The sequence below is a fragment of the Hippocampus comes genome, unplaced genomic scaffold (genome assembly GCF_001891065.2).
Source record: "Hippocampus comes isolate QL1 unplaced genomic scaffold, H_comes_QL1_v1.1 scaffold29, whole genome shotgun sequence".
In the NCBI taxonomy this organism is placed as follows: Eukaryota; Metazoa; Chordata; class Actinopteri; order Syngnathiformes; family Syngnathidae; genus Hippocampus; species Hippocampus comes.
The window spans coordinates 2,818,819-2,845,981 of NW_017805820.1; the positions used below are offsets into that span (position 1 = coordinate 2,818,819).

A 27,163-nucleotide genomic window follows, 5' to 3' on the forward strand; every position below is an offset into this window, starting at 1 on the left:
ACACGAGACCGGCGTTTCCCCACACAAAAAAAAAAAAAAAAAAAAAAAAACCCTCTTGAAACACCCTCAAGTCCACACTCCCACACTCTGTCTGAGACCCATATGATCCTGTGATGACACATATGCTAATCAAAGAGCACATTGGTGGCTTTGACAGTTGAGGTTTGGAAAATACTTAAAAGTTCATGTTGCAAAAGAATGGAATAGTTATGTAACGATTCGCTAAGTGTGATTACATCTTCATCCATCCTTATACCCGTGCTCGGTAAATAGGCGCAAGAAGAGGTCAAGTAATGTAAGGTGCATGCGTAAAGTGTGTTACTCATTCTGAGACTGTACCCTTGTCCAGTCACTAACTTGCTGTTTGTGAGAAAAAGGACTGGAAGCGAATCAAAGTACAGGAATGATCCAGTTCACACATTATAAAAACGGTAAAGTACTTAAGTTGACAGCAGTTTGAAGGATGTGTGAGCAGGCATCTGCCTCTCCTCCTTCCATCCTTTCAGGAGGTTCAGGAGACCAGCCAGAGCCAAGAAAGGCCTAACCCAGCCACCTAATCCTCTATTCCCATTCACTATCACTGCTAATCTCCACCACCACCTCCTCACCACCAAAACTATCGCCTCCGCCTCGAACTCAAGAGAAGCATAAAAGCCTTAAGAAGCCCCGTCCCGCCCATGCCTACCTTCCCATCCCTTCCCGCACCCCTAACGTACTCCGCCCATCCTTCCAACTGCAGGAGGCGCCCATCTTTTTAAGACCAGGACCCAGAAATCCCACGGGGCAACAGGTTTTTGGTTGAAGCCAAAGACTCATTGAGTGCCGGATAACTCTCTCTCAGACTTCAGCTCCCTTTCTTATTGTTGGTGCTTACTTGACACAAAATGAGTTTGAATTTGAATGTGCCAGATGACAGAGAGAGACAGAACAATATGAACTCGTGGGCGGCATCCGGGCATTGGCATTGTGTACCAAAAGCTCTGCAATAATTATAATAATAATCATAATAATAATCATAATAAACTGTAAATATTACATTAAATTACATTCAGACCACATCATCCAATATTATAGCTGAGCACCAATGATTAAATATTTGTTAATTTCCAAATTGACACTAGAATTTAAGTGCGGATCTTTCAAATGCATTTGGTTCGCTATTGATTAAAAATAAAGCCAAGACAATTTGGTGTATAAGTATCTTTTCAATGGAAATTGCATAGCAAATAGAAAAATTCATATTGTAAAAAAAGAATGAAATATACATTTGAGCAAAAATGGCAAAAATCATGAATATGTATAATACAAAGTCTTTTGCCTTTCTCTTGTGTCATTTGAAGCTACAAGACCATCATTCAACCAAAAAACTTTCACACTTCAAACGTTAGCTAGTATGTGAACAAAAAAAGAAAAAAAGATTTGATGGCCAGGAAGTGTTTTGTATCCTAATATTTGGGGTAGTTATGATTTGAAAAACTATATTAGTGACTTGACTGCAACTTTGTGTAACCTCACCAGAGACTGAGGACCTGTACAGTAATACCCAAACAATAGTGAGTGGTCGTGCGTCTGCAGTCCAGCTCTATCTACCACAGTGGAGGTGAGCGCCTCAGCCCAATGGACCCCTCAATGCTGCCTCTATGCCTTTTATTTACTGAGGCTATCTTTCCCATAAGTCACTTTTCCTGTATTCATAAAGCATCATGGACCCCATAACTCACACTTCCCCTTTATGAATAAATCCCATAAATTTCGGGTGATGGTGTTGAGGAGCTGTGGCCTCTCGGGTGACAAACTTCCCTCGATCTGTCAAGACCAGCTCCAGCCGCTCGGGGCTCTTCATCAAGCGCTCCAGATGGGAGCTCCACTTTATCGTTCCCCGGTCGGTGACATCACCTCACCACGCCGGATTTGATGATGAAAGCAAACATCTCTGTCTTAACTCACATTTGCCAAATCAATTTTGTTTTCACAGAGCTTCCAAAAGGGCTTATTGGCATATTGACGGTGGGAAGGCGGGAGAGGTGCTGGCAATGGGCAAGGGATGGGCATGAGAAGGGGGGGTGGTGGGGGGTCCAAGAGGCCTTAATAGCATTTACCACATTTAATGCAGGGATGTCATCACTGAATATCCATTCTGAATAATGTGCATTTCATCATAAATTCTTTACAACTTATTTACTTAATGGAAAGACTTATGGTTCGCTGTCAAGATGGTAATTAAACATTGTGATACAGTGCTGCCTCACCAAGATCCCATCTTTCCCTCAACCAGCCTGCCCCCACACCTCACAACCCCATCTCCCGCTTTCACATATACAGACATATGGTGGTCCCTCTGCTCTTTTCATGCTTATTATTATTGAAGTACCTTATGAATTACTGCTGGATTTTAATTCATGATGATTTTTTTTTTCTTTCCCAGGGAAAAACAAAAATCGAGGCAGCATTCTTCACATAATAGCACGGTAGATATCCTGGCAGGGAGAGAGAGGGAGTGAGAGAGAGAGAGAAGCTGTTTTGCATTATTGTTTGGGTCATGTTTGAAATTGGCAAAACTGAAGGATTTTATGTGAAGACACTGAGGATGATGTCTCACTCTGCAGTTAAAAACAATACAAGTACGGAGTGGAATAGTTGTCTGGAGTGGAAAAGGGGAACATTATTTTTGTTGGAGCTAAACTAAAGCCACAAAGTTGAGACTAATGGTCTATTGATGCGATGTCAATGAGAACCAAGCAGTCCACAGCCAATTGTTTTTTTTGTATACACTCCAAAATAAAAAAAATAGTTATGGGGTTAACATTGAAGGAAGTCTGCAAGGTTAGTTATCTCTCTCTCTGTAATATATATTGATTAATGTGTTGATTATTGTTAATTAAATTTCCATGCCTTTATCAGAAAGAGGAAATAATTTAAAATCAGTGTAGAAAATACTTAATAAATTAATTATTTTAGTTACTGGTTTGGTTCGTATCATGTTGGCAAAAATGTTGATCATTGCTTTCCAAAGTAAAAGTGAATGTTTACAGATGTCTTTCGTCTGCTTTCATGGAGCACCGCAGGAACTGTTAAAAGGCTGAAATTCCAAGGATTTGGACAATTTAAAGTTAAGCATCTCGAAATGAAGTATAGATTATCAAAAATTTCTAATGCGAAAGAGAGAGAGAGAAAGAGAGAGAGAGAGAGCGAGAGAGCTAGAGAGTGGGAGAGAGCGAGAGCGAGAGAGAGAGAGAAAGAGAGAGAGAGAGAGAGAGATATCCAACCATTCGTGCGGTGTGCTGGAGCCTTTCACAGCTGACTTTGGGACTTTGTGCAAGAGGCGGGGTGAATCCTGAACCGGTCGCCAGCCAATCGCAGAGTCCATATAGAGAAAAAAAACATTCACACTCACACCTATGGGCAATTTGGAATCTTCACCCTAAGCGTGTTTCTGGAATGCGGGAGGAAACTGGAGTAACACAGAGTAAACCCATGCAGGCAAAGAGAGAACATGCAAACTCCACACAGGAAGGACCCGCAACCTCGTAACTGTCAGGTGGATGTGCTCACCAGTCATTCACCCTGCTGTCCTACATAATAAGTGTGTGTGCATGAGTGTGTGTGCACTTGTGTGTGTGTGTGTGTGTGTGTGTGTGTGTGTGTGTGTGTGTGTGTGTGTGTGTGTGTGTCTGATTTCCAAATGGGAGGGAGTCTATCCAAGAAAACTAGGTGAAACTTAGACCCTTCCTCCACCTACATAAAACCAAACCGGTCTGACAATGACCTTTGACCTTTTCCTGTGACCCTATCTTCGATTTGCTCTGTCGTCTGACCAATACGTGATTTGCCAATGGCCGCACTGGGTCCCTAACAAGGATTTATGGCATTTCATTTTAATTGAGTTAAGAGCACAACCTCATCTGCTCTGCTTTCAATGGTTTGAATTAAACTCTACATCCGTGTGAAACGGGAATAACCACCTGGTGGTGCACAGGGCTAGACGTGAACATGGTGAAATGGGAGGAAATAAGACGACAACTGCACTAGCCAAGTATGTATGTGATTTCTCTGTTGCTTCCGCTGCACAAAACAAAGAGGAAATAATCACAGCTGGCAAAGTGCTTCGTAACACATTCGCTCAAATCGACGGTGTCTGTCAACCATGAAAGAACTGTTCCTCCAACAAAATTTGAGTCAACACATTAGCTCTCTCAACATTTTACATTTCGACGGACTTGTTTTCCTACCTGCCAGCCTTGAGTTGGGTCTTTGAGAGAAAGTGTTCGCTCGCCAAGGTACGGTCCAAAGCGTTCACCGATGTAAAGGCTCCTGCGACTCCAGATGCCAAGAGCACCTCTTAGAACAGCTGACTGTTGCAATTCAAAGTCCAGAGGAATGGTCAAGTTTTCTTGAGGTAAGAATATGTTCGTTGGTTGTTGTTGTTGGATGGATGCAGGTCTATGAGGTGACACTTCTTCTTCAGACAGCGACAGGGACGACGGGTCCTCTGCCGGGCCCGAAGACGGTACAGGATCACCATCTGAGCCACAAGCATCATCTAAGACGTCAGTAGGTTGACCAGCGTACTTGTCATCTCCATCATCTGCTCAAGTGAAACACAACAATAATTCTTGTGAGGGCAGTGATCGGCAAAAGATCGTGTGTTGCATTAGAGCATTTGAGTAATTTATGCAATACAACAAAGTTCCCCATTAAAAAGTCTCCTCAGCACGACATATAATGTCACAAAGGTGTCGTGTTGAGTGGGTGTACTATAATTACCTTGATTGTGTTTAAATGGCGGTTATGACTAATGAACTGAAAGATGGAGGGAGCACCAACATCTTAATAAAAATGTTTTTTTTTCTTTCTATCTCACCATGACTGCATGACATAATGTTCTCAAGACAAACCACGCCTTAAATATTATACTGCGATGTGAAATAGCTTAAGTTTGCAATTTCAAAACAAATACTGCACATGGAATGCGAGAAACAGGATCAAGTGTTTACGGCATTGAGATGGGGTGATACCAGGGCGAGTGAGCAGAAGTAACTGGGCATTGTATTGCTCTGACTGTTTTATATTTCCTTTTCCTGAACTTGATCTTTGTCATACAGTGAAAACAGAAGGAAGCGTACAGGGGTTAATTATGAATATGGTGAAACAGGACATGGGAAATAACCTTTCAACTCACACAGGGCTTCTTCAGCATGACATTTGGGTGCATTACATTTTTATTGTGACTTTGTTTCTTTCATTTTAAGGTATTCATCATCCAGCAATGGAAAATGTATTTATTCCAAATATAAAGTGTCTTTGAAAGAATATAAAGTGCGTCTAACATTTGACAAAAGACTCAAGGAGAATAAATAAAATGATAGGTGACAAGCACGGCAACAATAGATGAACAGAATTGCATCGTTTTCCATGGGCGCTACATACGTTGACTGGTAACTTGTTTCCAGGCACAAATCACAGGTCTGAATCAGACTAAGGAATCAGCACATGCTGATCATGCCCAAATGGTTTAGATTGCCAATTCGGGATGGACTTCTCGATGACAGGGACGGGCCCATTATATCCGTTGTGTATCAAACCTAAATTCCAAAGTTTTGGTCCGGCTGTTAAATTCTTCCACATTGAACTCGTCCAGGCACACCTTTGTGGAAATTCCTTACCCTACTACAAAAAGTCTTTCTGGAATCAGAAAATCACATTCTCTAATTGTTTGTAGAGTATAATATTCTCTCTGTAAGATTCAATGCATGTCACGGGTCCACTGGTGGTGTCTTTATCAACCCCAAATTTAGTAGGTAATTAGATCACCAATTTACGGCTTGTTGACAGATTTTTCCATCAATTCCTCCTGATACCACAGTGCTCATAAATCTGACTGGAAATTGGGTTTCCTTTGAAATTCCTTTGACATTTTTGGGAAATAAAACATGGACGCCAATTAAGCGATAATCAAAAATCAGCGGGAAACAGATTTGATGATTTCTGATGAACAAGGTAAATAGTGAAAGGAGGAGACACTCAAATACGGAAATGATCCACAGGAAGTGGTCACTCCCTGGTGTGCATCTGTGGTGAGCTGTGCCTAATACGGGCTGACAGACTGCAGAGTGCTAATGAGGCTCAGCAACCCATCTCTGGGCTCAGGAACATTCCTGAATGACTGCTGATGTGACACTGCCTCACTGTGTGGTAAGCCGTGGAACCTTTAATCCGCACAAGGATACAAATGCATTACTTGTTCACCGAGCATGAAGCAACTGCTCTTCTGAATGACTGGAAAGATCACTGTGATCCGCCAAAAGTGTCTTTGACCTCCACTGCCAAAGCCCAACTGGATACCTGAACAAAATCTCTCACTTTTAATAAATCACACGCTGACATCGACGCATTGAGCTTGTGTACCGTATGTTTAGGAAATGGTTAAGCGAAGCAAGACGAAACCAAACTATCTGTGAAACGCTTGTGTTCATCACATTTAATGCGTTGTTGGAAACAGAAAGCTAGCTCCAGCATGAAACCGACTGGCCCTCAAAAGAAGTCAGCCTAATGACTTTCAACACACTGTGTGTAACACGGTTATAGTCCTGGATGTGAAGCTTACCATATGGTAGAGGGAAAAGAGCTTTTATAGGTGTGTCCCCGCCATAGCTGTTCCTCCCTTGACATTTCCCCCTGCGATCCTGGTCTCTAAGTTTAGATTTGATTTAGACCAGAAATTTCCTTGGTCCACTGGTCTCAGCAAGAGCGTTCTGACCCATAAACATAAATGTGTATATCGGTAAGGTAAATATTAGCTGGAAGCAAATACTTTAGGCTAAAAGTTGGGCTTCCATGTGTAGATAAGGCAAGAGCTCAGACACAGAAGGTGGTAAATACTCACTCGAATGAACGCATCAGTTTGTATGTGTGTCAGCCTCGATCTCTCCTGAGAGAGATCGAGGCTGACACCCTTTTATCAAAAAGATAATTCCAAGTAGAGAAGTTGAACTGCATCTAAGATAGCTGCATGTGGAAACTGACAGCCACCACAATGCAGGAAGAACAAAAGTGACAAATAAAAGCTTGCATACTGAACCAAACACGTTTAAAGCTAAATAAGGAACATTCCATGATTTCCTTTTCCTCCTCGTGCTAACTGATTCTTAAGATGTGTCAATCACTGAAAATACTGGGATAAGAATGCAAAACAAATGCAGCATTTTGAGAAACTCAGTCATTTATAGTATGTACGCTAAAAGATAGGACTCCCAGTATTTCAATGTCTTATAAAGTATATTTTAAAAATAACTGCATTCATATCATACATTTGCATTTGATGCCAAATTCATCCATTTTTATTAAGAAGAGAAACAGTTATTCACAGATCTACTATCTGCATGGGTGGAATGATTTTCACCCCTGCCACAAGGTGTAGGGCGCACTCATAGATCACACGATTACCCGAGCCGCGAGGAGGGCTGCCATCATCAGGGAGTGAATTCAAGATGATAGAAAGAGCTATTAATCACTGTGACAAAGCCCCTAATGGAGGTGTGACCCAGCCACTGCCGACGGGGCGCACCCACGGGACAAATGGATACATATGTTTACAGAGCCAAATAACCTACCTGTGGACGAGAGGGCCACCCCCACCCTCTTCAGCACTGTCCTTTTTGCTGTCCCCATTGCATTTTCTTTCTCTCTTACGAAGCCACTTATGTTATCTGTTGCTTTCATTTTGTCAGTGTAATGATTATATTTCATTAAGAGCAAGTTGGTCATCGGTCAGAATAAGCTCAATGATTTGAGTTGTTTCGCAGTATGCCTTGATGCATTGATAAATCAAAGATGGTTTCTTTTGAAATTACAGTATCATGTTTTTGTTTTTTTTAATTTTCCTTTCAGCCCATTCTTGGAACTGAAGAAGTTGACACTGGAGATACAAGATGCAACATTGTGAGGACCTAATTCACACACCCTACCTGACATCGAGAGAAAGCGGGTCCACCTATTGATTGATGGGGTTTAAGATCATGAAATATGACCTCCTTGACCAATGAGGATGGACCCTCATGTTCATTTGCAGATATCATTTATTACCTGTGAATGCAGATAACAAGAAGAGGGGTGGTGTGTGCCTACTGCAAAACCTAATCGCGCATTTTCCCCTCCATCAGTCAGAATCATAATTTTGAACCTGCACTCTTCATCATTTTTTTGACTGCTCGTTTATCTGTGTGACTGGAAAACCATATAATGTCTCCATCTGAAGGGCAGAGTTGGATTTACCATCAGGCGACCACAGGCAATTGAGTGATTGAGATTCAACAAAAAAAATACGTTTATGAGAACTGTTCATTTCTGAAATTGTGCCTGTGAGCAGACCGTTCTGTACTTTTACAAAACAGTGGGACTAATTGACATAATAACCGCCTTAAATAGAGTTTCTCAGCCAAAGCTGGACAACGTTCCAAAGAATTACTTTCAAGCGGTGGCTGAAAAAACTATGTTAAAGCCAAAAGGTAGGCAGAGTCACAAAAATGTAATCATTGTCTTGGCCGCAAGCTTGTTTTCCACACTCTGGGCTTTGCCTCTGGAAGCAGAAGCGAGGCAGAAGAGGAGACGGCTAAACACCGTCTGGAACGTACCGGTGATCCAGCCCACTGCTTGTCGGTCTCCTGAAAAGTAGACTTTCGATTGGCCAGGCACTATGTGAGCCAGGATTGTGGCTTGAACACTTTCATGAGATGGCTGGCTCCTGAAACAGCTTGATATTTGCAAGAAAGGAAAGAGGGTGTATAAAAATAAAAAGAAAGTCTTGATTCTTTGGGTATTTTGAGGCAAATATGCAACATGCATGTTATTATGACACTCTCGTGATCCTGTTTCTATTTGTCTCCAGTAGGTGGCATATGTCTGTGATCATGCCTCGCTCCCAGCTGCCTTTACAGATGCTGCCGCGCCGACAACTGGCTGTCAGATTATTAAACCTCGCTCACAACTCTGCTTCCAAGTGATTCAATATTGTAGATGTACTTGATTTCTGCCTCGTGGTTTTGACACGTAGTTCATTGTGTTTCTCTTGGTAGGATATTTTCATTACAGTGTCGTCTCGGTTTTGTATTCTCATGCTTTGGATTTTCTGGGCAGGCAATTTACATTTTCTTGTTGCTTGCCTTTTTGCAAGCGCTTTTCGTTGGTTTCGCATTTTCCTGGTTCTTTGTTACCAGCGTCCTTAGTTGTATTTTTTTCTGTCGTGCTTGTTAATAACCATATTTTTGACATACACGCTTAACTTTGTCTACCTTTGTGAGATCCACTCCTATCCAGATTATTTTGGAACATAACCGACGCGAGAGACGTGTTTTTAATTGTGAAACAAATTGCATATGATTCCTTCAAGACAGTTTTAAGTTGAGCCAATTGGTGACCAACGTTCACTGCAACACAACAGGACTGAGTTTGAGCCAAAATAAGTTGAAATATGTGTGGCAAATTGACAATATTATCATTTGAGTGGGCATGAAAAAATGAGGATAACCTCAGGAAAGGTGTAGACCTCTCTGAGAAATAACTCAAATTGGCCCAATCCAAAACAACATAAAAACAATTCCAGCCCCTATCAGAAAGGGGCTGCTGTTCATTTTACGAAGCACTGTTAATTACAGTGGATCACTTTGTGCCTCCATTCCCTCGGCAGGATGGAGGGGCCGAATGTTTTGAGCATGCCTGCCCTCAGGAGAAGCAATAAGCTTCCTAATTAACACTCTCTTTGTGCTTAATGGGGGCCGTGTTGGACAATCTTTAGGTTTGCAGGTCCAGTGGGGTGACTAAGAGGAAACCGCACGTACAGATTGAGGGGAACAGCTTTTTTCAGCAGTCGTTACTTCGATTTACTTTTCTACATTTGCTGCATTCATTTCCTTCCAAATTCATTAAATGATAAAATGTTATTCCTGATCCTAGTTCTTGAAACAATTAAACAGTGCAACCACCAGCACCGTGTGCTTCTCAAAAATCGACAGTCTGAAAACTTGAAATTCAATTTTTGTGGAACACAGATGCATTCACACGCGCACGCACACACACACACTCAGAGTAACAAGTGCATAACACAATCTTAATTGATGAGCATCGTCTGTTTTGTTTTCGCAACTCGGAATGACTCAGCTACTACCCCAAATGGAAAACACTTCATTTAGGGCCCAGTACCCAATTAACATCTCACAGGAAGCTGAAACTCGGAGCGGGTGCCTCTGTGCACGCCTTGACACTTAATTAATTAGCATTAGTTGTGATTAATAATGAGGGGCCTTTTAATAGTAAATCTGCAGCTCCGATGGCAAGCTGACACAACAAAGGCGCCTGTGTCCACGGCGGGATTTATCTGGGGAGCTGTTCGGTGCGGGGAGGGGGGGAATTTAACATGTTTCTCACAGGCCTGACAAATGGCCTATTAATTATCTAATGTCTGACAACAGTCACTTGATAAAGACGTATGTTTGGACAAGGAGCGGAGAGGAAGATGCATCAGAGGAGAAAGAGGGACTGAATGTATGCGTGCGCTCAAGAATTATGTGAATTTAATTTCAGGACTACAGAGTGACTAAGCCACTGAGATAATCAATATGAAAGACTAACAAAGTGCATTTATTTTTAATGAAATGCAAACAAATGGGATCCTGATAAAAAATACAGATGGAAAAGCAGCACACAGTTTGCACCCTTGAGCCACAATCAATAGCCCCAATGAAAAGACAAGAAGCCACTGATGGCATTTTCATCTCTGTCTCTCACTCTCTCCCTGAGTTTAGTTCCATTGACTTCCCGCAAGCACATCAGGGCCCAAAGTGAGGCATTTAGCCAAATGATCTCCTTGCTTGTTTTCATGAGATAAGATCCCAGTTGGACACTAATTCAAGTCCGTCCCGTGGAAAGCAAACAGCAAAACAACATGACAACTATGTTTCATTTGGTGAATGAATGCCGTTCATTGGCTGGTGCGGAGACAAAAGACTATTCACATCAAAGACTGGGTCCAGGATAGAGATGATGACGGACTGAAAGAGCCGACAACAGAAGGGAAGGGAAGCAAGTGGACACATTTATTCTATAGCCGAGCTATAGAATTCCCTTACGTGTTTATTTGAGGGAGACATCTGGAGAGGAGTTCAAGTGCATTTGTTCAAGTGGTGATTATCGAATTGGGTGCAAGGCATCTATTCGAATGTCGGACAGCATTTCTGGACATACACTGGCTGCAATATTCTATCACAGTCGTTCGTCTGTTGCCGCATTTAGCGGTATTGACAAGAAATACAATTTACGTCCATCTGTAAAGTCTTCTGAATCAACGTGTCATTACTTCAATGAACACAGTTGATTTATTTCGATTCATTTTAGTTTCCGATGGTCACCTCGACCGTTAACGTGTACGTGTGCGTGTGTATCTGTGTGTCATTTATCACTGTCCTCGTTCATCTACATAACAAAGGACACCTGCAGTAAAGTACAACGCTATCCAGAAAAGGGACCGACGCAAATAAAAAAGGAGAGTTAGTACATTTATGACTTTGCTCCATTATGCCACGTTACAAATCCCAAACAACATTGATTTCCCCCCCCCTCCACACACACACTCCACCCGTTTTAGTCCCACCCTCTATCACTTCCATGCCATGGCTGGGTGCCATGACGCGCTAATATCATTATGGCCCACAGTTGTGCACATTTGAGAAATTGATTCCTTCGATGAAATGTGAGTGAGGCAGCTCCAAGCAGAGCAGAAAGGGACATATATTATATGGTTACTGACAGGCCCCACTGAGCCCCTCCGAAGGGCCCCCTGGGTACCACAGCACCAGCCTCAGCCCTCCCCAGCCGGGCCCGGTCATTAAAAGAAATGATAGCATATGTGCTTTGTTTACCTTTGATGCCTTCATAATACATTACACAATTAGACTGATTTGACAATTTCCATTATACTTGATAAAATATTTATGTAGGCCTGAGGATGGGAGATCTTATCAAAAGGGAGGGGGCGGCTCGGCGGTACAGATGGGAAGTCTGCTCTCGCTGGTAAATATGTCCGTAAATGCCAAATTAACCCGGAATGTACGGTCAACCACAATGTATGCCTGCAAATGTTTGTTGTATTCCCCCCCCCCCCCCAAAAAAAAAAGAAATAGCAATCGGGTCCCAATATTCTGATCAATCCGAATGAACATTAAACTTTTATTTTGGATGACATTGAACATATGAGAAGGTCCATCAGGAGTGGTTCCTCGTGAGATCAAGACGATACAGCCAGGCTGTGTTTAGATTTTGGCCTTTGACATGGACAACTGAAGCGAATCAAACACACTTTATGTCCTGGAAGTGCACAAGTCTTGTCCCCGCATTGAATGCATTCAGCAGAGCAAATTATGACCTTGGCAGTGTGCCCTCCACAACTTTTCCATGCAAGAGAATTATTGGCAACACAAATTTCTGGCTGTATGAAACATTAGATTTTGATTTGACTCGGTGGAAATCTGACAGGGCAAACAAAGCATCGAGCTTCATTTTGCACCACCATCAGAAATTTTCAATAATGCCATCGAGCTTTGGCTACAACGTTTTCTTTTTTTTTTTTTAAGAGGAAAACAAATTAAACATTCATCCGTCACCCTTTTTTCCTTCTCTTATTCCTCCCTCATTCGATCAGAATAGCCCCCCTTTTTTTCTCACCTGTCTCCCTCTTTCCCCGCGCACGTTTCCACAAACCTTTTTCTGGTGTGCAGCCACTCCACATCCATCACAACCTAGAAATTTAAGGAGCCAAATTGGCCTCATCTGTCTCAATGTTGGATGCAGATGGAGTTTCTTCTGCTGAGGGAGGTGCAGTTAGTCACCCCGCCTGGCTCTACCCCTCCAATCTACTCCTTTAAGAACGAGATAGACTGCTCCGTGATAGAGCCACGTTATGCGCCGGCTGCTTGGATGAAGAGGGCAGAGTGGGTGAAGTGACCACTTCACTGACCACCCGCACCCTGCCTCATTCTTGAAATCTCGCCTTTTGTTTCGATTTTATTTTCCATTTCATCCTCAATCTCATTTCTCTATTTTCTATTCATTCGTCTCCCGAGCGCGGCACACATCCAAACGCGCGAGCAGCCGCGGCCGTGGCGCAGCCTGCGGGATCGTTGCAGGCAGCCTGGTCAGAGCGTGCTCGTTAATAAAAGCCTAAATGAGGGAGCATGCATAAAACATGAAGCGCTGCGTGCTGCCGTAATGAACTGCTGCTCCATAATTGCATCTCAAAGCTGTAAAATGAAGACAAAATATTTGAAGAGGGGTTCTGTCACCTCTCTGCAGAAGCAACACTAATCACAGGCTTTTCACAGGGCCCTCGGGGTCCACCCCTGACAGAGAGCAGGGGGTAAATGCCCAGGGCGGCAAAGCTGGCAACACTCCTCCCCCCAACTAATGGGACATAATTGAATAATTGCTGATTAGAAAATAAGGGGAGGAGTAGTAATAACATAACAGTGTGTGTTATCGCAAATGATACCATTGGGAAAGCAAATGTAATTATAAGGAATATGAATGAATACTAAAATATGTCCTGATTAAGAAACAATTCCATTAATTCAGAGTGAAATTCTTTGCCTCCATTCATTGTCGAAAAAATCTAAAAGTTCTCGTGTACCATATTGCGTTGGGCGGAAAGGGTTGCAATTGAAGTTTTGACGTAACGGCAAAGGGTTTCAAGATTTAAAAAAAAAAAAAAAAGAAAAGTAATGTCTATATGGAAACACATAAACATAAAACGCCCACAACAGGGCATACAGTGACGGGCCTGGAGACAGGCGGGCTTCCAGATGAGCGATTGGAGTCCCACCCAAGGGTGTCACCCAGACAGTTAGAGAGTCTCTGTAGTGACAGGGTGGCTGCTGAGACATAATGAAGGTGCTGTGGCTGTCACGGGAGGTCAGTGCTGATCACACTGCCCAGCTGTGCGGGGTTAAGGACACATGTAATGAATCCCACCAATGACAAATGGCCCTTAAAGTCCAGACTGAGGCATCTGACAAACACAGACTCATCACTTGGGCACAAACACGCACATACACATACCTACAGCTAGACATAGGAAAACTCGAAAATCGTACAAATTCTGTGGTCAAATATGGCAGCGCTTCATGCATATTCTAAGACGGGTTGCTAAAGTTTACCAATCTGGAAAATGCTATTTTGTTGCATTCTTTTGGGACACTTCATCCGATTCATCTTTCTTCCTGATGATGGCAAGTACATCTTTATACCTCAGGGCACAATGTCTCTCACTGTGGATTAAACTTGGATAAACCTGACAGGGGCTATCTCAAAATGTATTTTGGATATTTTGTCCAAAACCACTACACTACGAGAACATATTTTGATATGTTCTCACACCTAGTGCAAAAGCAATATCTCTTTAAAAGACGGTACATTTGTATGGATGACAGGGATATACAGTATGACATTTTGAGAAAAAAAAAAAACGTTACTTTGCCCAGTCGTTACACCAAATACGATCTCGCACCTCACCTCTACATGATGGTACACTGAAAGACACAAATAACCATGGGCCTATTTCTGGCATGGCAGCGCAATGGAAGGTCAGTGGTCAGCAATGGCAGTATTGTTTAACATGCACAACAAACCAAGGGGAACCACAAACCTCCAACTTGCATCATGAAACTTGAGTTTATGCACACTTACATGAAACGTATTATCCAAATTCAACGCAGCACGTCTGATGCTCTGTTTGAAAAAATAAAAAGGAAGCTGAATTCAATTCAAAATGCGATCTGGTTAAGACAAAACTTGGAAAGGAGGGCTGTTTTTAACGCGGCAAGCTGTTTTTAACGACTTTGTCTGAGAGTTGCTTTGCCACTCTGAGGTCTGCTTGCTTCTCATCTTGTTACAAACAATAATGTCCGAAGCGGCGGATGCTTTCCAAAACCGCAGGGCAACACGTGGAACTGAGCACTCACGGAACGGTGCCGCAAAGGATGTTAGCTTCATGATTGTTGAAGGTTAACATTCGCACACCGAGAGCAACAAAACCCCCTGACTGAAGCTGATTTGTTCAGTTCCTTTTATTTCGAAGTTGATTCGACCAGACAATATTGTAAAATTGTACCCTTTTAGGGTAATTGTTATGTGAGTCTGCACTTAAACACTGGGTCATTGCCAGGACTGAGAGACCAATGACGGTTGACTGCACAAACATCTGCCATTGGATTAGCTCCTGCAAAAACATGTCCACTCAAATGCAAACGTGTTCATAAACTCAACACCTTAAATTTCTTGAAATTCAATCGTTTGTAACACTTTAGCCTCGACAAAATAAAAACTTTTTTTTTTTTTTTGGTCATTACTTTGAGCTAGTGGATGGTAAATTCTGTTTTTAGCATACACTCGAAGTAGAGAGTGAAGGGATGGTTGGAGTCTGTGCGTGCATGTGTGTATGTGTGTGTTTGTGTGTGTTTGTGTGAGGTGGGAGTTGAACTATATTGAGAGTGACAGCTGCCAAAGGCCAGTGAGATTGGGGTGGGAATGCAAAACGACAATGATGGAAGAAGAGGAACATGACAGTAACAGCAAGCCAGATTAGACGGAGAGCACATGTGGGATCAGAAGCCCCTGATCGAGCATCGTTACGACGGTGGTGGGAGTGGGCGCGGGTTCAAGGAGATGCACATGTCTTGTAGTGAGTGTTTCGGGCAGCAGGGGAAAGGGATTTCAATCCTGTCTTTCACTTGTCTCATGGAAATACTAGTTTGTAAGAGGAATCCAAACAAAGCCGCTTTTCCTTCTTCTCTGACTGTGATATTGGTCAAGGATAATAAATAGTCACAATCCTGATCACTGATTTTGATTAGAACCTCGTGAAGGGCAATCATGGGATAGCCTTTTTTTATACACACCCATACATGAGATAGCATGTATGGGTGTGTATAAAAAAAAAACATAAATATGAACGTGTGAATTGACAGATGACATATTTCAATTGCATCATCCAGTAATTAAAAAAAAAAAAGATCGATAATTTATTTATTTTTGTTCTTTGACAGAGTGACTTAACAATGTTGTTCACCCTTAAGCATATCATCTTAAGCTATTTCATTTGACAATTCGCATTTTTTCAATGCTATCCAAACAAAACAATTTTTTAAAATTGTTATTCCTAGTTTGTTTTTAACCTGCAGGAGTGTTGCAACTTTGTTTTTGATACATTTGCAGTCTATTAGAGCATGCAATCATAGATCACGCTGGTGCACCACTGAAGTACTTCTGAACCATTTCATACATTGACTACCCTTCAGTAAAATACGTGGACAATAGAAACACCACAGACATTAAAGCACGGCAGGCAATTAAGATTTGCCATTTTGCACTCATGCTAGCAAAAATCAATAGAGCTCCTCTTTTCCACATATTGATGGACCGCGTTGAGTAAAAGAAACGTACAACTTTTAAAAGCAACTGCCATGTACTTAGATGCAAATCAATTGTAATTAAAACTGAACAAGTGTTCCGCTTGATTCACTCAAAGGCTGCGTTGCTCATTAAATCCATTTTCATCAGTTATCAGTTAAAGGATTTAAACGACGTCCACGGCTTCTGCCTCCTTTGGGATAGCGCTCAGCGCCTCCGCACAAGCATGGTAAATTCACTCTTGCTTGGTTAGCGATCAAAAGCCATCCAAATTAAGTATCAAACAATTAGCTGTTTTGTGTCATTCTCCAAAACAAACTGTATTAGACGCACTTAATTAAACTTTCATATTCAAACGGACTAATCAGTTTGCAGCAGAGTTGATGCTTGTTTTTTTTTTCCCCCCCTCACATGAAACACTAGAACGAGCCAGGTCGGGCATTCGCCCGCTCATTAACATGAAGGTGTCATTTGCATTTGCTGATGGAGTGTTCCAGTTTTTCATATCCCTCGTTTTGCTCTTGCATCAATCATCGGCAAAGGGGGCCAACGTAGGCCACAATTAACCCTCCAAATCTGCCGCTAAACAAAGAGTTTTCACTCATTTGCAGATCAAAACACCACTTGTCCATTATACAATGGAAATGAAGGTGGAGTGTTGCACTTCTGAAAAACTCTATAATTACCAGCTGTTAATTGCACACTTGCGCTGTCTCACTTTTAATTAAAAAGAGAGGCTCGTTGTTGGATGATAAGCAACGGTGGAGAGGCGATGGTTTAATCAACAAAGCCAGAGGAATTTCTTTCTGCTGGGGCCAGAGGCAGACTGGATAAATCTTCAAATAACCCAGGGAGATTAAAACGTGTCCATTAGGGCCAGTCAGGTTTTATTTGGGGTGGACGAAGCGAGGTGCATTTGAAGTCGTCCCGCTGCAGAGTCCTCTGCGAAGCGCGGCTGGGGGTGTGCGACTAATCAGCCCGCTGTTAGCCCTGAGCGCTCAAGTGGAGGAATTGGACTCTGCTGGGGGTGAAGAAAGGAAGGGAGCCAGGGAAGGACAGAGTGAGTGAAGTTGAAACGTCCCTGTCGCTTTCTTCCTATTTTACTTTTTTCAGCCCCTTTCTTCATCGTGAGCCAAAAATACTTTTAAAACTACACAGTACAGGCATCCGGTATTTTTTCCCGTATTTCTGTACTGCTTTAACGGTCACAGGTAGTCAAGCAGCTGACTTGGGGTGAGAGCGGCGGGATACACCGCGGACAGCAAGCACGCTCATTCACAACTTTTTGCCATTATGAGTCTTCAGTGAAACTAACAAACCATGTTTGGGACTGTGGGAAGAAGTCCGACTACCTGGAAACAACATCCACAAGCAGAGGAAGAATAGAATCTCACACAGAATGGCCTTACGCCAAGATTTGAACCTCAATCTGTTTTTCTGTAAAAATGACCAACACATCACTGTGATTCCAAGGGGGAAGTACCGTATTTTCCGCACTAAAAGTCGCACTGGATTGTGAGGCACACCTTCAATGAATGGCCTATTTTGTAATTTTTTTTTCATATATTGGACGCACTGGATTATAAGGCACAATCGACAATGCATCCACTAGAAGGAGCTACGCTCCTTCTGTTCAATTCGAAAGGCGTTCAAGACCGCCTCCGAAAAACGTAAATTAACGATTACTTCAATGAAACTACGAAAATTGAAAATAATGCATCAAAACAGAAAATCAAGCGAGGAAATCACAAAATAAATTCTATAGCCCCTCTGCAGAATTTATTTTGGTATTTCCTTGAGCGTAGCTCCAACAGAACGATGAGATGTTGTCTTGTTGTCTTATTAAGAGGGAGGAAATTTCATCTGTGCATACAGCACATTTGACAATGAAGTTGTACTTGACTTGACAGTAAAATGTAGGAGACTGGAATGTCTCAGAAGTATTTGTTATTTATTCCTTTGTTGTGTGCTGTATTCACAAACAAATAAATCACAAAATAAATTCTGCAGCGACACAGTTCACTGAACCAAAAGCAAGGTATAACATTGTAAGCATGTCTCCGGCAAGGAGCCATTTTGGGGGTGCGACATATTATCGTAATGACCATACACAAGACGCACTGGGAGCTTTTAAGAAAATGGATGACTTTTCGGTGCCCCTTATAGTGCGGGAAAATACGGTAACTCTTTCAATTTTTCGTTCCTTGGTGTAGTGGCAAAGTGTCCTGATCATCTTGTTTGTAAAAAGTATTTCATGCGCTGTTGAACTCATGTTAAACAGTCCAATTTAAGTGTGTGTGTGTGTGTGTGTGTGTGTGTGTGTGGCGGGGGGGAACCTTCTGTTTTTCGGTATTGCAGCCACGTCTCTATAACTCATAAGAATGTTTATATGAAAGAGACATTTACCTTGGTCAGCAAGTCAATGTTGTCATGTCTCAGGGCACCATACAGTACTTGACTACCAGGGTGTGATAACCTCTTCCACCCTCTCTTTGACCCCTCCGCTCCCTCACTGATAAAACTGTCTGCCAGGAAGTGTCCTTCGCAAAGCTTCCTCCCCTCTTATGCTCAATCAACACCTGTCACCGCAGTGATCTGATAACCGGGAGCTGAGTGCTCGTTCATGCTTCTTGGACACATTTTCAAAACAGCTTCATTCGGCGTGTGTAAAACGAAGATCGGTACAAGTAATAACAAAATCACCAGGGGCTTCCCAGACCCCCTGTGCGTCGCGACTCTCTGAGATAAAGCGCGCTGGGTTTATCTAAGGAAACAGTCGCTGGGGCAAGGATGGACTGGCCTCACTGACAGATTAGTCCAGCCCAGGCCCACTTCCTGCCTGCTGAGGACACTAATTAGAAGGCAGAACTGACACCACAATAAGAGCTGACAGTTGAATGCACTTAGAACAGCTTCACACAATCCACCGCTGTATCGGGACTGTTGCCATGCCAAGCCATAAATTTCATCACATTAGCCGGCACTTATCTGATGTGACAAAGTTAACCTGGATGTTATTTAGGCACAAAAGTACAAGGGAAGTTCTGAGAAAACTGTGAGGCTGCTGATTTATCAGTGGGACTAAGTGTTTTATTTGAAAGTTTATCACCACATCTCACTCTCGCCCGCCCCCCTCTCCTCCGTTCCCTCCACACACTGACAAGTCATTGTTAACGTGGACATTTTCCCAATGTGAAAGACATCCTGTTTACAAACATGGTGGATTGTGTCTCTCAGGTCATGGTCACTCACACTCTGTCCGTATTTTTTTTTCCCCCCTTAGCCTTAGATGCAAATAACCTCTGGCCACATGAAACATTTAACATAACCGAAGTTGAAAAAGACAGATGTGGAACAGAACGCAGTTTCTAGATCACTTCTCTTTCCACAAATTATCAGTGTATTGAGAAATCAGACATATTGAGAAATATTCATATTTAACCATCATTTTATATTTGCTTTTAACTAGGTACTTTCAAATGGCAGTCATGTGATATATATACTGTACAATATCTGACATTATATAATTGGATTGTAATATTTTATTGTATCATTACATAAGAGTGCTTGCATGCACCCGTGCACGACAACTTTGATTACACAGCATCATCAAATGAAGGGAAAATGTGGTATTACCCAAAGGGCAAATTTCCAGTACAGGTACACATATTAGATGGAGTTGTTTTACAACACCAGCCGGAGCTGATATATTGATTTTGTTTGAGACGTCCGAGATGCCTTTTTTTTTTTTTTTTAATTCCAGGAGTGCACAGTGATTTCAAAAGTCTGAAAAACAGAGGTGGGGAAAAAAAGAGCATGTGTGACACATCCAAGCTTATGTAACAGCGCTGCTTGGTGGTTACAGAAGCTCTGTTTTCTGCACCTCAGTACAGAGAGCAAAGTTGGGCCTTTTCTGGGGTTGTCTCCGCTTGTGCCAGCGGGCAGAGCGTCATCAATGTGGTTGTCGGCCCCTGGGACATCCCAGAAGAGGAGCGCAAGAGACAAGCCCCCACCAGCCTTGCTCATCCATCATGATGACACCACGAGTTGCAGTCATGAAAAGCACACAACCGAGTGGACACATACGACCACAACTGGGAGGGGATGGAGAGTCAGGATTGGCAGGATCTCTTAAAAACACATTTTGTGCCTTATAACTACTCGCGAAGGCTGAAATGGAAGCTCTGATGCTGGTTTTGTAAGAATAACTCCGGGTGGTTCTTAGTGGGTGCGCATCGCATTTCGAGAAAGATAATGCGGTCTTATGGGGGGGGGGGGGGGGGAGACTTTTTAAAAAGTTTTGACTGCAACATCTTATTCATACGTTTCTTTATAAAAGTTGTCTAAATGTATTGAATCAACCAAAGACTGATACAAAATAAACATAATAGCATATTCACAGTGTTGCACTACTTTTTAAAGAGTGATTTAGTTTTGGAAAAAAATAGTAGTTAGAGCAAAATGAATGAAATGTTCATGAAATGTTTGACGTAATGTCAAGTGCTGTTACATTGAGAATTTGCAGCATCAGCACCATAATCGTTGTTGAGCTGGAGGGCCCTCAGTCTCGCCGTCTGGAGGAGATATGACGAGAGGCGCTGCTCCCTGTTCGGGCGCAGCAAGGGAAGAATGCCTGGGCTGCCTGCCGAAATGCCTGCTTTTATTGTTACTATTAAATTTTTGCTACTTGAACACAAGATGCGATCTGCCTGGCAAACTTTTGCGAGGGAGAAATGTGAGAAGACTTTTCTGTCATGTCTGTCTGTTTTGTTTTCAGCCCCAGCTGGAGTGAAGGGCGTTTCCCTCCAACAGGCGCACCTGTTCCGTGTCTAGCAATCAAGCCTGCCACGTATTTAAGGACTGCCGAGCTGCCTCGTCGCTTGTTGGATTATTGACCTTGCTTGCCATTTATGCTCAAGTGTTGTTTTATATAGACCTCTCGATCTCATTCATGGTCGCTCTCGTTTTGTCATAGAACTTTGTAAGTATTTTCATTATCGCTTCTCACAGCCACAGGATTTTTATTAATTTTTTTAAGTGCAGTAACTATGCCCATCCAAGAATTTAAGCATCAGTGGACCTTTGTGAGGTAAAGCAAATCAGTTCAGAGACAAAAGCAAGTTAAAAAAAAAAATCTAATAAAAACAGGTTAGGCAGTTTTGCATGAAATAGCACACAAAAGATGATCCCACAGATTTTCAGTTTGGTTGGGGCGAGGACTTTCAGCGGGTCACTTCATTGTTTCTCCTCCCAAATTCTCTTGATGCTCATCATCACAGAACATAACAGTCCAAGCAGGCAGATTCTAACACTACTGGAAGCTTGGCAGAATAAGCTGTTTGGAAACAGTCCGTCACGATTTAGGCACAAAGCACTGATCGAGTCAGTTGTGCTGCTCATTTTAATAAATAATAATTCACAAACGGGGCATCTTTTAAGATTAAAATAAAGATTGAGCCCTCTACATTCGAAAACAATGAGTCTTCACTTTGGGATACGATTTTGAAGAAATTGCCTGAAGGCATTCGTCATAAAGAAATGGCCAACCGTGCCACAGATGTGAAACGTGTGCTCCATTTTGATGCAAAAAGGATGCAGAAATAGATCACGTTTGGAGTAAAAGAGTCTCCCACACATAAACACAAACACACCCAACCAACGAGCAGAGGGTGTTGATATGAGTTGCAGTGAGCAAAGACAGGAGCTCTATGTCTGTTCAGTGTGTTTTAAGCATGTTTAAATGAGTGAAAAGGCAGTTATGGCTTCCAGATGGGGTCTAGTTTGATCCGGATGATTTTGACAGGCGAGGACTTTGATGTGCTCTTGCCTATTACTGGCATTACAGGGAGACACGGATATTTCTCCCTAATCGCTTCCAACTCCTCCCCAGCAGTACGACTACAGGCTAGCCACACCAGAACTACGAATGGGAGTCTTTGTAGAAATTTGCAACTTATACACCGGGACCTCTCAGGTCAAACACAATCTGCCGAAAGACGCGCGTATTTCACATCGAATGATAATAATTAACGGTGAACTGTCAACATTTAAAACTTGAAGGCAATTTTGATCAAACATTTTCACTGTCACGCGAGATTTTGAAGGAGACGGAGCACCTCTCCGTTCCCCGCTAATCACGTTTCTATAGGACCACCCCTCTGAACCCCTCAGCGTCTCCTCCTCATCTCCTTGTTCTGTGGAACTCTAGAGAGGGATGAAGAGCGGAGGAGTGAATCAGGCTGAAGTTTCTCTCTTTATCGCAAAAAGGATGGGGAATGCGAAGGGGCCGATGCCTTGGAATCTGCTGTTTTGTCCCTCTCCGGGGCAGTCCTCTTGTAGCAGCACAGAGACGTATTCGGAGCAAAGCCTGGAGGGCCCTTCGGTTGACAATGGAGCAACCCTGGGACAAAGTGATCCTTGAGGAGGGATCTGTGGAGAGGTGCAGGTGTCTGAGATGAACAAGTGCCTTTCGGGCCTGACCCACTTATCTGCGGGAGCTCCCTTCCTTATCAGCCCTCCCATGGTGTCCTCAGCGAAACCTTTTCGACTAGAACACATACATAAACGACAGACGTGTGTGACTAACTCAAACACAGGACTGGGCGCGAGAGGCCTTGCCTACACATTGGCAGGGATGGGGAATGAAATGAAGGCCTTCTATCTCAGGGCCTCACCATGTTTCTGGTAAATGCACTCCATTCTACTCTGTGACGGAAAAAGCAACCAGCGAAATAAACTCTGTCAAACACACCGTCCATCTCCTGACAGATAAGATGAAGAAAATAAGCCACGCTCTATAAACAAAAACATCACAAATCAGCGGTCGGGCAGCTGAACCATAAAGCCGTGCAACCATTTTTAGCGTTAGTTTGACGGTGGGAGGACAGCAAAGAAGGGAGGCCACCCGCTCTTTAAAATCTCATCACCGCTGCCTTTGCTCTCAGAAACAGCACTGGGGCAACATGGACATGAGCTAGAGAAAGACAAAACAACCAAGAAATCACCAGTAAGAAGCTGACTGGCCCAGCAGGTTTCAGTGGCTAGCGGTGGTTTTAGTGGAAGAAAGGCAAAGATAGAACAAATGGCTACGTTGCAACTGCGGCTTCGCTTTCCGTTCTTGCAGCAAGATGAGAATTCCATTCCTTAATTGTTCAAATTTCTTCAATGGGAACCATCCTGAATTTGTTGGGCCGAGTCGGCACATCAAAAAAGGTTGATTTAAAACTCATTGACAGTGTTAAGTTTACAATGAGCACAATTAGGATGCAATTATTCAAGTTGCCGAAGAAACATTCGTTCTACATTGCCGTTTGTTTCGAATAAGCAAAGCACCACCGCCGGGACTATGCTTGCACTAGCAGTTTTTTGTAAAACGAAACAACAAATCAACAGCAACGTCACTTTGGACTCTCAGGAGCTTGCATTGGAATTGTGTTATTCTGATTCTCCTTTTTTTTTTTTTTTCCAACATGCCAAGTTGCTGAGATCTCGCAGCGCTATTTATCTAATTTCCCCCAACTTATTTTCATATCTATTTCTTTTGTAAATTAGGCAAATGTAGCCGCGGGGCCTCTCGCATTGTGAAATCAGCTGGAATTGCAACATTAAAGAATGACGGGCAGGTTGCCGAGGCGGCCATCCTCCTGGATTTGGGCAAATTCAGCTGATGCAAAACAAGGAATTAATTTGAGGGGAGCGACTTGCGTGCTGCGCTTGGCGCTCTGACAAAGATGAATGGCATCATTCCAACTGAATGGCAATTTCACTTTTTGTGACGGCGCTTTCAAGCAAAAGCGAGCGGGGATACATAAAGCATTTGCAATCCCATCGAGGACCCTGCTTACCTGCTTATCAGACATCGCATATTGTTTACCAATCATCTGATATTGATTGGTTTCACACGAAAGTTTGAAGACAAATGAGAGCGGGAGAAGGTTAAGTCCTAACCTTGAAAGATTTAGTGTCTATTCAGGCCTCGTGTAGGACTTTCCTCCGCTCTCTCGGAGAATAGAGAACTTTTAAATTCAATAGGGGATGGGAGACACAAAACGTGTCACATTCACCAAGTGAAGCCACTGGAAGAAATGCAGAAGAACACCCAAAAGCATAATCTTTCTGCCCACTTGATAGAAATGGTAATTGCATGTGTGGGATAATACTTTGAAGCCAAGGCCTTGGTGGGACAGACCGCCTATTTAGCTTCCAAACGGGGCAACAAAACAGCTCCTTCTTAGTGCTTTTGTTCACTTCTCCACTCTTTGAAATGTTTACTGAAAAAGAACCTTGCACTCCACTCTTACACAATGTGACAGCTATCATTCTTGGTTCGTGGGCGCAAGGTTTGATGTCAACCACTGACATGTAGCGATTGTTTCTGTCAATCTTTTCCTATTCAACATTCTCACTTTCAACATGATACCCTTCGCATCAAGGTGGACAAAAAACTGAGATCAAGTCCACCGTCTGAATGCTGTTACAAAACACGCTCAATTAAAATGCTACGGTGAAGGAAAAATACATATTCTTTCAAATGAAATCATCCCTGGCTCTTCCTTTTCTTTGTGCCTGCACGATGAGGCCGTAAATAATGGCCCGCGCTCCACGGGATACTCCAAGTCAACACCGGGACATGCAAAAAAAAAAAAAAAAGCCATGTTCCTACAATTTGACCTTCATATTTTGACAAAACCAAGAACATGTTTCATCCTGTTGGAATGTACCATCTCCCAGCACGAGTTTGGAACTGTAAATGGACCGCTGAGACACCCGTCACAGCTGGGCTGCATCACTTAGCATCCCGATCACCCTGCGGCAGACAATTCATTAGGTTGAGTCTGAGGCTCTCCGGCCCACCCAACTTCTCGACACATCACGGAACGGGCCGACGCGCACGATATGCCCAGTTCGTAGGTCATATTGAGTGACTGAAAGCTTGCATTCTGTCCATCCTTGAAATGATAATGTATGTGCTCATTAACTTGAAGTCTGTCATTATATGAGCACCAAGATGGAAAGAACAAAGACAGTTCAAGTCCAGTACTCAACTTTGACAAAGTATCGATTAGGTGCCGTTGTGTGTTTATTGGACAGTCTGCACAAGGATGCAGTGAAAACAGGCACTTCCAGCAGCGTCGAGTGATGCTCGGCATCAGAAGGCAAAATTGATTTGTGGGCAGATGTTGTTGGTTAGTGCGATAGAACATAATTATTTGAAATTTTGCTCGAAGGCCAAACAACCATGACTTGGGACTGTACACTTTTGTCGATACCAACGTCTGCATGCAAATTAGGAAGGAATTGTTGGAATGTCTTAGATTTGGGAAAAAAAGTGGATGTTTTATGGAAAATTCAGTGGATTTTACAGTTCTGCAGTTGACACTGGACAACACCTGTGGCAGTCAGTGGAACACAAATCTCCACCGAGGCTGAACAATCTTGAACTCATTTGTTTGACTCGTTACCATGACATCATAGTCAGTTTTACTCCAATCCAACCACGCTCAAGCTTCCTGGGTTCTTTTTGGATGTATGGCCATAATGTGAAAGTTTACTGTTCACCTAAGATAAGTCTGGCAAAGCTATTTTTTTTTTCTGTTTTTATTACTGGTACATATATGCAATGTTAAATGCGCCCAAAAAGACCATCATTGTTAAAAGGTGTATGTTGGTTTGGTGTTCGTTTTTCCAGCAAGAGTCTGGTGAGTGGAGGTTTCACCTATAAGTAGCGTTCTGCGATCTGACAAAAATGAGGAACTGGATCACAATGAATGGGCCTCATTCCTATCCCCACGCATAAATACAAACACCGTTTTTGCACAGTCCTGCTAACTATCAAACATCAATCAAAACAACAGCTCTTGCTTCTGTACTTGGTGTCGGTAATGACATATACACATCTACAACAAGCACCAGACGGCTCTGAGGCCTCAGAGCTCTGCAAACACTCCCGGCGTAGCCATCGCTCAGCTCTTAATGAGAGAGCCACTTAAACTTTCCCCTTCTCAATCAGCGCAGCACAAAGCAAGGAGCACATCAGCGGCCTCCTGATCATCCCCTGACGTCTGAGCGTGTACAACAGGCATGTCCCTGGATACCCGACTCAATGTCCCGCGGCCCCGAGCACCCACCGACCGCCCCCTTTCAGAATGGCACGGTGTTCAGGACCGTATGCTGCGCCGGCTCTCATGTGCGACTAGATGAATGACAATTCCTTCGAGAAGGGCAGTTAGAAGGAGCAGTTGGGCTAAAAGGGAGTGGTGGCGGAGGGCGGCGGCAGCTGTCCCACTTGCCACATCCACCCCGTGAGACCCCCACCGCCCTCCCAAGTCTTACTACCAAACTCAGCAGCAGGTTTCTCCCTACAGAGAGAGAGAAAAAAAAACACGCTTCATTACGTCCTCTCTCCCCGGAGCAGCTAGGGGCCTTTCACTGCAGATAAGCCTCTTAGACATGAAGTAGCGCACAGAGCAGCATTTGAGTGACAGCAGGAAGGTTTAGCCATTCAGTGGACAATGCTCACATTCTCTGGCTTTAATCTAGGAGGCGGACAATGATCTGTTTTTAAGGCCTCATCTCCTCTGCTTTTCCCACAGCAGTAAGTGACTGGGCTCAAGCGGGAGAAAAAGAGACAGTGCAAGCCGAGGGCTGGCCAGGAGAGCGGCTGCTATCTCCAAAGGCCTCATGTTTCCGTGACAGTCCCGACTGAGGTGCGACC

General features: G+C 43.1%; 1 protein-coding gene across 9 annotated transcripts in view; it reads right to left on the reverse strand.

Moving 5' to 3' along the window:
• The window catches only part of mecom (MDS1 and EVI1 complex locus), a 140,895-nt gene that overhangs the window by 92,052 nt on the left and 21,680 nt on the right, over positions 1-27,163 (reverse strand). For all 9 annotated transcript variants that reach the window (XM_019886019.1, XM_019886012.1, XM_019886020.1 and 6 more), the window contains exon 2: positions 4,230-4,585. In XM_019886019.1, the coding sequence (XP_019741578.1) occupies positions 4,230-4,585 (356 nt within the window). The remainder of the gene's footprint in view (positions 1-4,229; positions 4,586-27,163) is intronic.